This window comes from Zeus faber, assembly GCF_960531495.2.
Source record: "Zeus faber genome assembly, chromosome: 6".
In the NCBI taxonomy this organism is placed as follows: Eukaryota; Metazoa; Chordata; class Actinopteri; order Zeiformes; family Zeidae; genus Zeus; species Zeus faber.
Window position 1 is genome coordinate 8133087 of NC_137201.1, and position 13373 is coordinate 8146459.

Genomic DNA, 13373 nt, shown 5'->3' on the forward strand with positions numbered 1-13373 from the left:
GCACCGCACATTGTGAATGACAGTCTAAATTGGTATTGAATATAAGAAATCCATAACCCCTCCCCATGTCACATATCTGACATAAAACTGTAATGTTATGTAAATGGGGCAGCAGCAGCAGTACTGGACTCCCCCACAGCTCTGGCCCGGCGGTACCCGCTGGGTATTGACGTGGTTGCTGTGCTTGGACCGGGCATGTCCCCTGAAACCCCCCCCCCCCCCCGAGGCCTGTAAACAGATCCGCTGTGTCATTTAAAGCGTGCGCCCAGCGCTTTCCCTCCGCTGATATGCAGCTGGCGCGAGAGAGCGGCAAGACACTTGAGACCCAGAGCCTCGTCCAAAAGCGCAGGAGGAGCGTGTTTTTTCCCCCCGCACCTCTGGGCCGCCCCTGGCCTCGCGATGAGCGGGCGCTGCTCTTTTCGCGCGGGTTCTCATCGCTCGTCGAGGCTTCGCGGAGATCGCTTGATTGTCGGGCGTAGCGTGGCAAACGGGACTATTTTGGGCGCCCGGGGAGCCCCGAGCGCACCGCAGGGGACACCGGAATGTTACAAGCTGGTTTTTGTGGCCAATTAGTCATTTAGTGTAGATTTGATGACTGTTGTGAGGCCTCGTGGGGAAACTGGGTGTGAGCGAATGGAGCAGCTGGAAAAGTCACGACAGTCCGTCTCAGAAAGATCTCGACTGCATAGCAACGCTCCGCTACTAACCACCGCCCTTTAGACATTGTATGTCGGTTGTCGCGCATGAAATGAAAGGAGAGATATCTGTGATCTCACATTGTCCTCTTTTTGTTGTTGTTTTTTTCCTACAAAGGACTCTGGACAAGCTATCCCCCGTGTGGTGGAAAGCTGTATTCGCTTCATAAATCTCTACGGTGAGTTGGCAGTTTTTTGTCGCGTATTAGGATCTCGTACGTCGGTCAAATCATGTCTCGGCGGCCGGGACGTCGGGTCCTTAACGCCGATTCATTCCAGGCGGCGACACGGCGGCTCAGTGGTAGGCGCTGTCGCCTCCCAGCGAGAAGGTCCTGGGTTTAAATCCCGGCCGTCCGGGGTCCTCTCTGTCTGGAGTTTGTGTGGGTTTCCTCCCACCATCAAGAGACATGAGAAGCCGCGTTGCCACCGCAGGAACTTTCCTCGGGAACTCTGAACCTTTGGAGGAACTCAGTGCGTTTCCACCGCAGGGACCAGGGTCTAAATTAAGTTCTTTTGGGGGTGGGGCTTGCAGCGCTAAACATTTCTGATTGGTCGAGTACTCGCAGCTTTTTATTTCAGACATCATTTAAAATAAATCTGTAGCCGCAAACCAACTTTATGTATGGTTTGTTTTTTGTTCTAAAAAAGTTCAGAAACTGAAAATGACCCCGTTTTTTGATAATAAAAAAAACAGAAAATGTAAAAAAAAGACTGTGTGTGTGTGTGTGTGTGTGTGTGTGTGTGTGTGTGTGTGTGTGTGTGTGTGTGTGTGTGTGTGTGTGTGTGTGTGTGTGTGTGTGTGTGTGTGTGTGTGTGTGTGTGTGTGTACTACTCACAACAACTTAGGGATATTTGGCTTTCGGGTGAAATTAATGGGAAATGTAAAAAGTTCATGCTACAGTGATATTATATCATGAAAGTAGGGCATTTTAGTAGAAGCATGCAATGGTGATTTCCTCATCTCAAACAATTTATTGAAACAAAAGCCAACAACAGTGGTGGGTTTACCACAACAAAAAAATGTCAATGTCTCAATAATTTGTCATGTGCCCTTGAGCGTCAATTACAGCTTGACAACGACGTCTCATGCTGTTCACAAGTCGACTTATTGTCTGCTGAGGCCTGGCCCCCCACTCTTCTTGAAGGGCGGCCCTCAGGTCATTGAGGTTCTGGGGCACAGAGTTACGAGCCTCTACACGACGACTCAGCTGATCCCGTAGGTTTCCTATGGGATTCAGGTCTGGAGAAAGTGCAGGCCACTCCATTTGAGGTACCCCAGTCTCCAGCAGCCGTTCCCTAATGATGCGACCTCCATGAGCTGGAGCATTGTCGTCCATGAAGATGAAATGAGGCCTGTGTTGTTCATGCAGGGGCACAATGACTGGATTAATGATGTTATTCAGGTAGTATGGGCTTATCACTGTACCATTCACAAAGTGTAGGGCAGTTCTGTATTGACTAGACACACCTGCCCACACTGTAACACCACCACCAAAGGCTCGTCTGGTGACAACAGTGGCTAATGCATAGCGCTCTCCTTGACATCTCCAACATCGTTGGCGGCCATCATTTCTGCTCAACGTGAATTGACTTTCATCAGAGAACAGCACTGAGGCCACTGGTTCCTCGTCCAGTGTAAATGCTCCCTGGCCCGTGCAAGACGATGATGCCTGTGCCTGGTGGTGTGGTCAGGTACCCCTGCGGGTCGTCTAGCACGCAGACCATGCTGATGTAAACGGTTTCGATTAGTCTGACGTGCCACTTGGGTGCCTCTCACTTCCCTTAAATGTGCCTGGAGTTGAGTGGCATCATCATCTGGTTCCGCAGGGCACTGTTCACAATGAAGCGCTCATCAGTGTGGGATGTGGCCAAAGGACGTCCACTTCTATCCCTTTCTGTGACTCTTCCAGTGTCTCTGTATCTCTGTTGCAAGCTGCTGATGACACTCTGTGACACTCTAAGCTCAGTGGCCACTTCCCTCTGAGAACATCCTGTTTGAAACCTCGCAATGGCGAGGTACTGTTGATCAATTGTTAGGTGTCGTCTTGGTCTCATGATGTCAAACTGTGAACAGCATGATGAAGAGGACCGTTTAAATACCAATTCTAATTGAACCAGGAAATGTATTGGTCCATTCATGTAACAAACACCTGTTGTGAATTTTTCCGTTCAGCTCCTTGTTAGAGAACAGCAAGTTGTGCAAAAAGTACTGAAACATTGAACAGTTGGACATGTGCATTCAAAAGTTTAGAGAAGGTCAAATTTAGTTCACCTGTAAAGGTTATAGTGCATTTTAGGTTCATCCTGAAATTTCACCCGAAAGCCGAATATCCCTCACTTTTTGTGTGTGTGTGTGTGTGTGTGTGTGTGTGTGTGTGTGTGTGTGTGTGTGTGTGTGTGTGTGTGTGTGTGTGTGTGTGTGTGTGTGTGTGTGTGTGTGTGTGTGTGTGTGTGTGTGTGTGTGTGTGTGAACACAGTAGCTGAAATGTGGTGCGTATAGTGTACAGAGTAGGATTTTGCATTCCTACACAGTAGACCCAGGTTCGATTCCCTGTGTGTGAACTCATGTTGTTCAATCTGTTTTTAAAGTTGATAATAATGATTTTAAAAAATGTTGACAGTAAATACATGGACAGAAGAATAAAATGGATAAAGAAAGACACGTGATATTCCACTTTATCACTTTGGTTGTATTTCTTTATCCATTTTCCTTTCTTAATGTTGGTGTATAGTCTTCTGGGTTACCACCACCTACTGGAGTAGGTGGTAGTAACCACTCGTGGGAAAGCCGAATGCGACTCCGTCCGGGCCGACAGACGATCGGGTTTTTCTGAACGCTGGACTCTGCGATCGGTTTTCTAATACAGACTCTGTTGAGAGGAAAAAAACGTTTTTGAAAAGTTTGAAGGCGTTGCGGGCTTTACGGGGGCCGGTCCGCTCGCGACCTAACGAGGCAGCTGTCTCGGGAAGCAGACAGAAAAAGCCTAGAGGAGACGGCAAGACTAATTACGCTCGTTCCCGACCCTTGACCTCCACCCCTCATTAACTCCCAATCCCCGCTGGAGACATGTCTCCGCTGGAACTCGATTGTGGCCTCCCTCACTCATTAATAAAAACCTTAATTAGCAGAAGGAAGGGGCTGCGCGGAGAGGATGTTCCTTTTAGCGCTGACTGCCGTACGTTCTTTCGTGTCGCCAAACGAGGGCCGCTCCAGCGTCTACGCCGGTTCCTCACTTCTTCTTCGCCCTCTCTCTCTCTCTCTCTCTCTCTCTCTCTCTCTCTCTCTCTCCTTGCTCTCCCTCTTTCTAGGTCTCCAACACCAGGGGATATTCCGCGTTTCTGGGTCGCAGCTGGAAGTCAATGACATCAAGAACTCATTCGAAAGGGGTATATCTCTTTAAATTTTAGATTGTGTGACGCACTATATAGGCCATGTTTCCCAAGGCTCTCCTGCCTCGGGGAGGAAGAAAATATGGATAAAGATACATTTAAAAGATAATTATTTCCCATCAATTAATTGATTTTCCAAATAACACTATTGATATTTAACTTTTTCTTTTCATTTAAAGGATAGTGAACATAGTTGAAGGAGTTCTAGTTTATTGTGTCCAACCTCCTCTACCCACAAGGTTGTATTACAGTATTATGTATATTGGATATTAAATGGATATTTAGCCTTTTTTGAAGACTTCTCAGCTTATGAGAGTGAAATTTGATATATTGCTTTATTAATAGTGCCCCAATCTATCTCGATGTTGTTGTGTCGACATTTGTTGGCCCCCCAATGTGCCTGGCTGACCTGTGTCCCTGTCCTAGGTAATGACCCCCTGACTGATGACGAGAACAACCATGACATCAACTCGGTGGCGGGCGTTCTGAAGCTGTACTTCAGGGGTCTGGAGAACCCCCTGTTTCCCAAAGAGAGGTTCAACGACCTGCTCTCCTGCATCAGTAAGAACCTGCTATTGACACACAGAGTCGTCTTTCTTCTCAAAAAAATGTTGTTTTGCGGTTCAGTTCATTTTCAGGTGGGATCTTGAGCAGCAAAAGCCTTTTAGTATTGGCCCCTTTGTGTTCCCTGGAATGCTAAGTCGATGTGACTGCTATTTTAAATGGAAGATGCTCCGCGAACTGTGTGATTGTCATTGATGCGACGTCTTCTGGATGAAGCCGGGACGCTCGTGTTCACAACTTCTCTTTAGGCAACCCATGGTATTTTGCAAAAGCAGAACGTGGCTGGCTCGACCGTGTGTGTGTGTGTGTGTGTGTGTGTGTGTGTGTGTGTGTGTGTGTGTGTGTGTGTGTGTGTGTGTGTGTGTGTGTGTGTGTGTGTGTGTGTGTGTGTGTGTGTGTGTGTGTGTGTGGTGTTCAGTGATAAGAGGGCTATTATCCATTGTGAGTCACACAAAGCTGACCATGCATACGGCGTTGTGACGGGATATTTAAAATGGCACATCACTGGGCAGTGTGCATGGAGTCATGGAATCGCCGGTTCGCATAGATGGACACATTGTTCTTTTACTGGAAGGCGATCTTGCACAGTTCAGGCAGCTCTTTGTGTGGCTTTGTCAGATTCCTTAAGATGCTATTTGGATTTGGGTAGGCTTTGGAAGGAGAGCATGACTCTTTAAGACCAATAACATGGGCCCTGAGTCACATGGACACAATGTGTGTGTGTGTGTGTGTGTGTGTGTGTGTGTGTGTGTGTGTGTGTGTGTGTGTGTGTGTGTGTGTGTGTGTGTGTGTGTGTGTGTGTGTGTGTGTGTGTGTGTGCATAGCTCTACTCACACATACTTTGAGATGTTTACAACTATCTTCCTTGGAGTTGGGGATTCCCTGTTTACATTCTCCAGCCCAAAATACCAGTCATGCATGTGCGGGCCGGACGCCCGGCAGTTTCCCCCATTTAAATTTAAAAAAACTCCACTGATTGATACGGAATGACTTTTACCAACCAGAGCATTGCTTTCTTGGATAAATGTCCGGCAAAACATCAGTCAACACCAGTCACTCTTGCATGAGATATCATCTGTTCCAGTTGTGGTCCACGGCTCATAAATCTTTGGTGTGAATCGGGGGAGTTGATCTCTAAATAGCAGCGGTTTTGGCGCTGAGGGGCCTCGCAGGAACCCAGTTAGGTAGTGGAGTGGAGATGAAATACATCACCAGTGTCCCCAGAAGCCCTAATCTCAAATGGCACAAACCGGTTGGAGGGTGACGCCGCTATTTTCGGCAGCGAGCACAGCTTAAGCTCAGTGGTGGCGCCGGCTACATGGTGGGGGGGGGGGGGGGGGGGGGGGGGGGGCTTCAAAAATGTAGAGCGGAAACAAAGGAGACGATGGAGGAGGCGCCAGATGAAAGATCCACCACCCACCCGGAATGTCATTCTCACCAAGAAACAGGCAAACGCCAAAGGATGTTTCTGAAATGATTGTGATAAATGGATGGGTTTAAAAAAAGTCGTCTCCTCTTCCTCCTCCTCTTCCTCTCCGCTCAGTGGGGAAAGCAGGCGAAGGAGCCGGACTCCTGCTCCTCCTCCCGCCCTCGCTCCCGTGCCTCGCCGGCGACACGGACGAGCCGAAACACCAAAGACCTCCCCGACCCTCCGCTTTAACATGAATTGGCGCACACGCACACTCGGATGTTTTATCTATGCGTGCGTCTCCCGGGGGAGACTCGAGGTCAATCGAGTAATTGGCTGATTCCTCGGCGAGCGCCCTTCTATTTGTATTCCGCCGGCGCGGTGGAGGGGGACCGTCAATAAGGTCGTATTCATCAGATGGATTAGTGGCATTAAATATGCAACAGCGATTTGGCCGAGAGTTAAACAAGCAGTTTAAGTGCAAAGGGAAGTGGACAATGAACGAGACGGAATGTCGTCTCTCTCCCTCACTCCCTCTCGCTCGCCCTCCCAGAGAAGCTTGCGGCATCTTCCGCGCTGGATGTTGATGTCACTCACTCAAGGAAGAGGAACCTGTCCTCCTGTAGCTGTGTGTAACTCTCTTTGTCCCTCTCCGTAGGAATAGAAAACCTGTACGAGAGAGCGCTGTACATCCGCAAGATCGTCCTGACGATACCCAGATCCGTGCTCGTCGTCATGCGCTACCTCTTTGCCTTCCTCAACCAGTAAGTGCAATAAGGCCGCGCGTGGAATACGGGTTATATGCCGCATTTTCTGCGTATCGAAACAAGAACCGCTCCACCAACACGCATGCCAAGATGGTTAGTAGAATGCGATGTGTGTTCGTACTTGGGTCGTGAATATCTGCTGCTCGCTTTGAGTTGTATCTAAACCAGCGGGTCGGGGGGGGGTGAGACGGGTTGAGACAGGTATCACAGAGGGGTCGCAATCCCTTTGAGGCATGTGTTTACCGATAGTGAAATAGCGGTTCAGATATCAACATACTGTAAGTGTTATAAATAAAGACAAATGTTAACAAAATCAGTGATTGTCAGAAATTCAGATTTCAGAAAGAAATTCTTGAAAATATACGGGTTAGGGTTCAAAAATGTATTGCATCCTGTACAAAGGGAGGTCTGCGATTGAATCGGGTTGCATTTAGGGGTTCTCTGATTGGAAAAATAGCTTGGGAACACCTGAACCGTAGAGGATTGTGGGATTCTCAGCACTATATCTGCCCTCAGACTCCACGTATCATTAATTGTTTCTCCATCTTCCTTTTCTCCCCTTGCTCTCTCTCGCCGTTTTCTCAGCCTGTCCCAGTACAGCGACGAGAACATGATGGACCCGTACAACCTGGCCATTTGCTTCGGCCCCACCCTCATGCCCACGCCAGACAGCCAGGACCAGGTCTCCTGCCAGGCGCACGTCAACGAGATCGTCAAGACCATCATCATCCACCACGAGACCATCTTCCCCGACACCAAGGAGCTGGACGGGCCCGTCTACGAGAAGTGTATGGCTGGGGGAGACTACTGGTGAGAGTATTTCCAACACTGCCAAAGTCGCGTGCTAAGGCCCGCTTCGGAGACGGTCGTTTGGGCCAATGCCATCGTTGACGTTGACAGGAACAAAACCTGTGGTCATTAAGTTACAGGACCCGTCCTTCAACCGTCGACTTCAAATGGGTCTGTGGCGTGTGTAAAAACGTTGGTGTTTGGAGGTTGGGGTCAGATGTCAACCGGGGAACGAAAGCAGCGATGGGAAAACATCCTGATGAAGTCATGGCAACTCCACGGATGTAGGACGGAGGGAGGAAGAGTTGGACAGTGTGTTGATTTTTTCCTTCGCACTGAAGGGTGGCACCGAGCCAAACCCCCCTCATTCGGGACGTGCTCGGCGCTGCAGGTATGCGCGCTCCCAGAGTACGGAGTTAATGGGGGTAATTACGCTAACCGGGAGGGGGGCGTCAGTGGTCAGTAAAATGTGACATGGCGGGGCATGTTCGTGTCGGGCCTTTTGAACACGCCAGGTCTCCCAGGGCCAAACACGCTGGAACAATCAACGTAATTGTCAGCGCGCCGGGGAGATGGATCTGAGAGAGAGCGAGGGACAAACGGGGGAGAGAGAGAGAGAGCGCGAAAGAGGTCACTTGGCAAAGAGAAGATGGTGAAGCCAGCGACGGCTCAGATCTGGATCCATCTTCCGTCGACGGACGAGGATATTAAGCTCTTTGCCGGCCTCACGTGTGTAATCCAGGGTTTTAAACTTCCCCCACGACTGCTTTCCTTCCCTCTCTCTCTCTCTCTCTCTCTCTCTCGCTCTCTCTCTCTCTCTCTCTCTCTCTCTCTCTCCATTCAGCTTTATTGGCATGAGTTATTATAACAGTATTGCCAAAGCTAGAGGGCAGGTAGCACACAACAACATGAGATACAGTAACTCAACAACAACATTGTACACAATAACAACAGGTGAACCTCATAATAATAGCATTAATAACATGAATAATTACAATAAAAGTAAAAAGGTAAATAAAGAAAAAGTAACAGTATGTACAGGGCAGGTTACAGCGGATAAAGACATTCTGTTGCACATTCAGAGATTGGGGGCTGTTGAAACCTCTCTCTCTCATGTTATCTGGTGTTGTTTCTGTCTCTCTCATTATGGACAGCTAGTGATTTATCCCCTCACTCGAGGCTAATCACCCCAACCCAGATAGACCATGTCTGCTGGTAGGACACATCAAGGCCCGGGGAGGTTTGTTGTCTTTCGACCAGCAGCGCGTGAGCACGTTCCAGCCGCTATCTGTCGAGCTGTGAGTGGTGTTGGAGAGGGAGCGAGACAGAGAGAGAGACAAGAGAGAGACAGAGAGAGACTCTGGACTTCCCAGACCAAAAATATGAAAATTTGTTGTGCAGAAAATGAACGGGGCTTCTGAGTATCGTCCCTTTCAGTGTCTGTAATTTGAGATGTTTCAACCGAGCCAGAAGGTTTCTATCTGAATTCTGGTCTTGCTTTCCAGCAGAAAGTGATGATGCTAAATATCAACATAACATTGTTTTTTGGTTTTTTTTGTTTCTTAATTACACCATTAGTTTTGATAGAAATGGGGTGTAATTATTTTGAGAAATTTGGAAAACCAGAAATCATCTCCCCACTGCACAACCTGGCCATGAGGCCATGACTTCTGAGGCGTCTTGTACCTCACTACTTGCGGCTTAAGAATCACGCAATGCAAACCAGACGGCTTACGACTTATAAAACGAGATGACTGGTCTTTGAACTGCGAATCAAGAATTTGAAAGGAACTTTGCCGGAATAAAGACCCCTCGTGTGTTCTCCCCCGCAGCGAGAGCCCCTACAGTGAGCACGGAGCCCTGGATGAGGCGGACAACGAGGGCGGCAGGGAGACGCACACCAGCGAAGACGGTGAGAGGGCCGCACGCACGCAGCTGAAATAATAAATAGAACGTACTGTATGTGCAGGTGCAATGTTGGCGTGGCAACCTCAAAACCCCAGCCTCTTTTCCACATCTCCGCTTATTTCGTCTTACCTCATATGAGCGCAAAGCCGCAGTCAATCTGTTAACTCCCGACGTCCGCAGCAACATTTCCATATGTTGTTCGCCTGCTTCACTGTGCTTTTATACTCGTGCCTGGGTTTTTTTTCGGGAGGCACAAATCCCGCTCTCGCCAGCCAGGGGTGGCTAATCCTGCTTTTTAAGCCCGTTTAAATGCAGTAACCCGAGAAGGGGTGGGGAAGTGGTGCGCAGAGAGGCAGCTCGGTGGTCAGGATTCTCCCTCACAGGCTCACATCCTTTATTTGAAATCTCAACAAAGAACAAAAACTGGTTCGTCAACTCGTCAAGTATTCTTAAGCACTGTATACTGTATATTTCTGACTTTTTTAGGTAATGTAGTTAGTGTTTAGTATAGGACTGCCCCCAAATAGTTAACCAAAAGTTAGTTGACGAGAAGAGTCTTGGGCTACGTTCACACTGCAGGCAAAAGTGGCTCAAATTTGATTTTTTTTTTTTTTGGTCAGTCATATATGACTCGGGTCTGTTTTTCTTTTTTCATAACAGTGTGAACAGCACAAATCACATGGAATCCAATCTTTTCAATTCTGATTTGGGCCACTTTCATATGTGGTCCTAAATCAGATACAGGTCAGATTTTTTTGCACTGCGACCGCAGTCTTAACGGTCAAAACGGAATTCCTGTCACTTTAACATCACTCTAGAGCAGGGATACCCAACCTTTTTATTATCACGGACCAGACCGCAGCGCACAAAATGTTCACCGGCGTGCAGGATGGGGGTTAGAGTGTGAATGTTCACGGACGGACGGAGGAACTGAGTCTCTCCCCGTTACGCAGGGAGAAAAATAAATACGTTAGGTACATCTGCAATAAAAGAGTTTCAGGGTCATGCAACAAAAAGTACCCCTGTGTTTCGAGAATAAACTCTGTGAGTTGCGCCCCCAACTTCAGGAGCGGCGAGCAGAGCGATGTGCACCGCAGGGGAAAAAAAAAAACCTCCATTCGGGAGCTGCGCCTTGTCAAAATGAACCTTTAAACCTACAGTATGGCTGGTGTATGAAACGCTAGAGGGCTTTTAATTTCAAACAAATTTTAACAAAAATAAATGTTCAGTCCCCTTGCTGGCTGTTCCTACACATTCAGAATAGGGATGTTCCTACGACGTTTGAATGGAAGTTTCAACTTAGACTAGTCGACTCGTACTGGCATATAATATAAGAGCCAGTTGAAAAGTTAATCACATTGTTCAATAACCAGATAATTTAAATGTCCCGACGGATCGGGCGGATGCGGGCCGGAGGTGCACCCAAGCTCCGGAGTGCCGGGGACAGGGTATGCGCAGCGAGTGCAAGTCCGTTTGAATGGAAGCTGGTGGCCGCGCTGGAACCCGGAGGGGGAAGGCGCAGCGAGTACCACGGCCCCGGGAAATGCGCCCAACGAGGGGCCCCCCACGAGAGGGCGCCGACACGAGGAAAGCGATCTACTGCTCGCCACATTTCAGTGCAAATGATGTCTATGTAATTTAAATGTGTCCATTGATAAAATAATAGGGCCTAAAAAGTTTAATCGATGGAATGTTTTGCCGGTGTAATCATGTGCACAGCGCTTGTAAGTTAAATTTATATTTTAAAGGCTGGTTATGTAGGTTTTGTATTTATTCGTAATGTAGCTTAGTGTTAACAATGTTATAACATTCTTTCTCCGCCATGGAACTCAAACCATTTTCTGATGCCCCAAAAACATATATTTAAATAACGAAATGAATATCATAAATGTGCGACGATTAGTTGACTAGCGGCTTTTTTGACGACTACTAGTCAACGAGGAAAATATTTAGTCGGGTGCAGACCCAGTTTGGTTTGAAGCTTCATGTATGTTGCAAGTAATTCACGTAGAGTGACTTGATAAACTGAATTGATTAATTGACCCATCGTCTTAATAGATGCTCTTTTGTTTTATGGACTCCAGACTCGACACCAGACTCTGTGGGCAGGAATACCTCTTTGTGTGCAAGACGCCCAAGCCCTCCTATCTTACCTCAGCAATACAGTTGGTCTCCCCTAAACCTGTTGCCATGGCGACGACAACATCTCTGTCGAGATCCAAAGAGGTTTTTCCGGGTCTCTGTTCTTTTTCCTTTCCCTCTTTCCACCATTAGTCCTCATCAGTGGCTCCCCGACAGGATTTGTTATACGGCGCTGTGCCGGAAATGTGGACGATCTGTTCTCATAACCTCCACTGTTATTTTAACTTCGGAGACAGATGTATTATCTGGATATCATCTGTAAATCCCGAAGACGTTCAAATCAACAGGCCAGCCGTCTGTCACATGGCAGTTATTGAATCTCGGATTAAGATGTCTTCCCCCGCCACAGTTTGGGACGAAGGCATGGCCGAGCCGACCTTTCCTGTGGGACCATTACTCTGCGCTCTGATTATTGTCCGTGCGTTACTTTTACAACCCTGTGATGTCATTTGGCAGCAAGACGCCGAAAGACACCAAAGTAAATCATCCGATTCGGACCCAATAGCGTTCAACTTGACTCTCATAACTGTAATGACTTAGCTTTTTGAAGATCGTTTGAGCCTCGCTGGCTCCCGTCGAGGCATATAGCACGAAATCCATTGCTCGTGAATAGGGAGCATTGCTTTTGGAAAGCCACCAAAACTTTCAGCTTTTATCCCTCCTTCCCAGCTGCTGCTCTCTTCTCTGCATGTGCTCTCTTTCCTAAGGATAGATGGTCATTTTAGAGTGCTCTTTTCAAGGTTACATTATGTTTTTTCACACTTCACATAATTGTACTGACTTTTTTTTTACATACTTTACACATTTATTTATAACTTATTTAACATTTATCAATAGCTTATCCTGTGCATAAGATTACATATTTTCTGTGTACATTATTTTCCTATCATTGTTTGTTTTCGGCTATTTTCACAAATTGTATTTGAGTTTTTGAGTTAACTTTTTGTTGTTATTATTTTTACTATTATTGTAATTGCTTGGGGAAAATTCTCAGAAATGTTCAGGCTAAAACTATTTGAAGCAGGACAACAGCAGAAGTTAAGAACACGGTTTATGTCTCGTTTGAACCAGTATGTCACAAACATGTCGTGGTTCAACTTTCATCCAAATTGATTCAAGATTCAATTCAAAGATTGGGTTCATAAATGGTGGCAGGGTTATCTATTCTCATTTTGATGCTATATAATGGAGATCAAATTATGTCACCCTCAACAGTTTTTCAGTCAGGTTTTGGGCAGATATTCCCCTGAAATAATTAATAATAAATAATAAATATATGCAAATAAATATAAAATAGATGAATATTAACAAATCAGTTAAGTAATGTTAAATATAATATTAAATGATAAAATATAAAAATGTAAACTGTCATCAGAAAACTGTCGTGACTGACTAGTAAAGAGCAGAAATTAATGAAAAACCGTCCAAATTTGACCAAAATCACAGACACTAAGTCATTGAATGCTAGTAGTATCTACAACAGGAATAAAAGTATCTGAAACACAACAATGACAGAAGTTATCAACACGGTTGGGAGTCGTTTGAACCGGTATGTCACAAACATCTCGTGGTTTTAAGTTTCATCCAAATCGATCCACATACGGAGCAGAAATTTGTGAAAAACCGATCAAATAGGACCCCAAGTATTCAGGTGTTGTGCTTCACCGATACAGCAATGTTCAAAAACAAATGGAACGAGATGAGATTTAC

The 13373-nt window shown here is 46.7% G+C and overlaps 1 protein-coding gene across 3 annotated transcripts in view; it reads left to right on the plus strand.

The window, feature by feature from the left end:
• The window catches only part of srgap1a (SLIT-ROBO Rho GTPase activating protein 1a), an 83463-nt gene that overhangs the window by 59721 nt on the left and 10369 nt on the right, over positions 1-13373 (plus strand). For all 3 annotated transcript variants that reach the window (XM_080002695.1, XM_080002693.1, XM_080002694.1), the window contains exons 13-18: positions 814-874; positions 4005-4082; positions 4512-4646; positions 6716-6821; positions 7410-7634; positions 9446-9525. In XM_080002695.1, coding sequence (XP_079858821.1) covers positions 814-874; positions 4005-4082; positions 4512-4646; positions 6716-6821; positions 7410-7634; positions 9446-9525 — 685 coding nt within the window. The remainder of the gene's footprint in view (positions 1-813; positions 875-4004; positions 4083-4511; positions 4647-6715; positions 6822-7409; positions 7635-9445; positions 9526-13373) is intronic.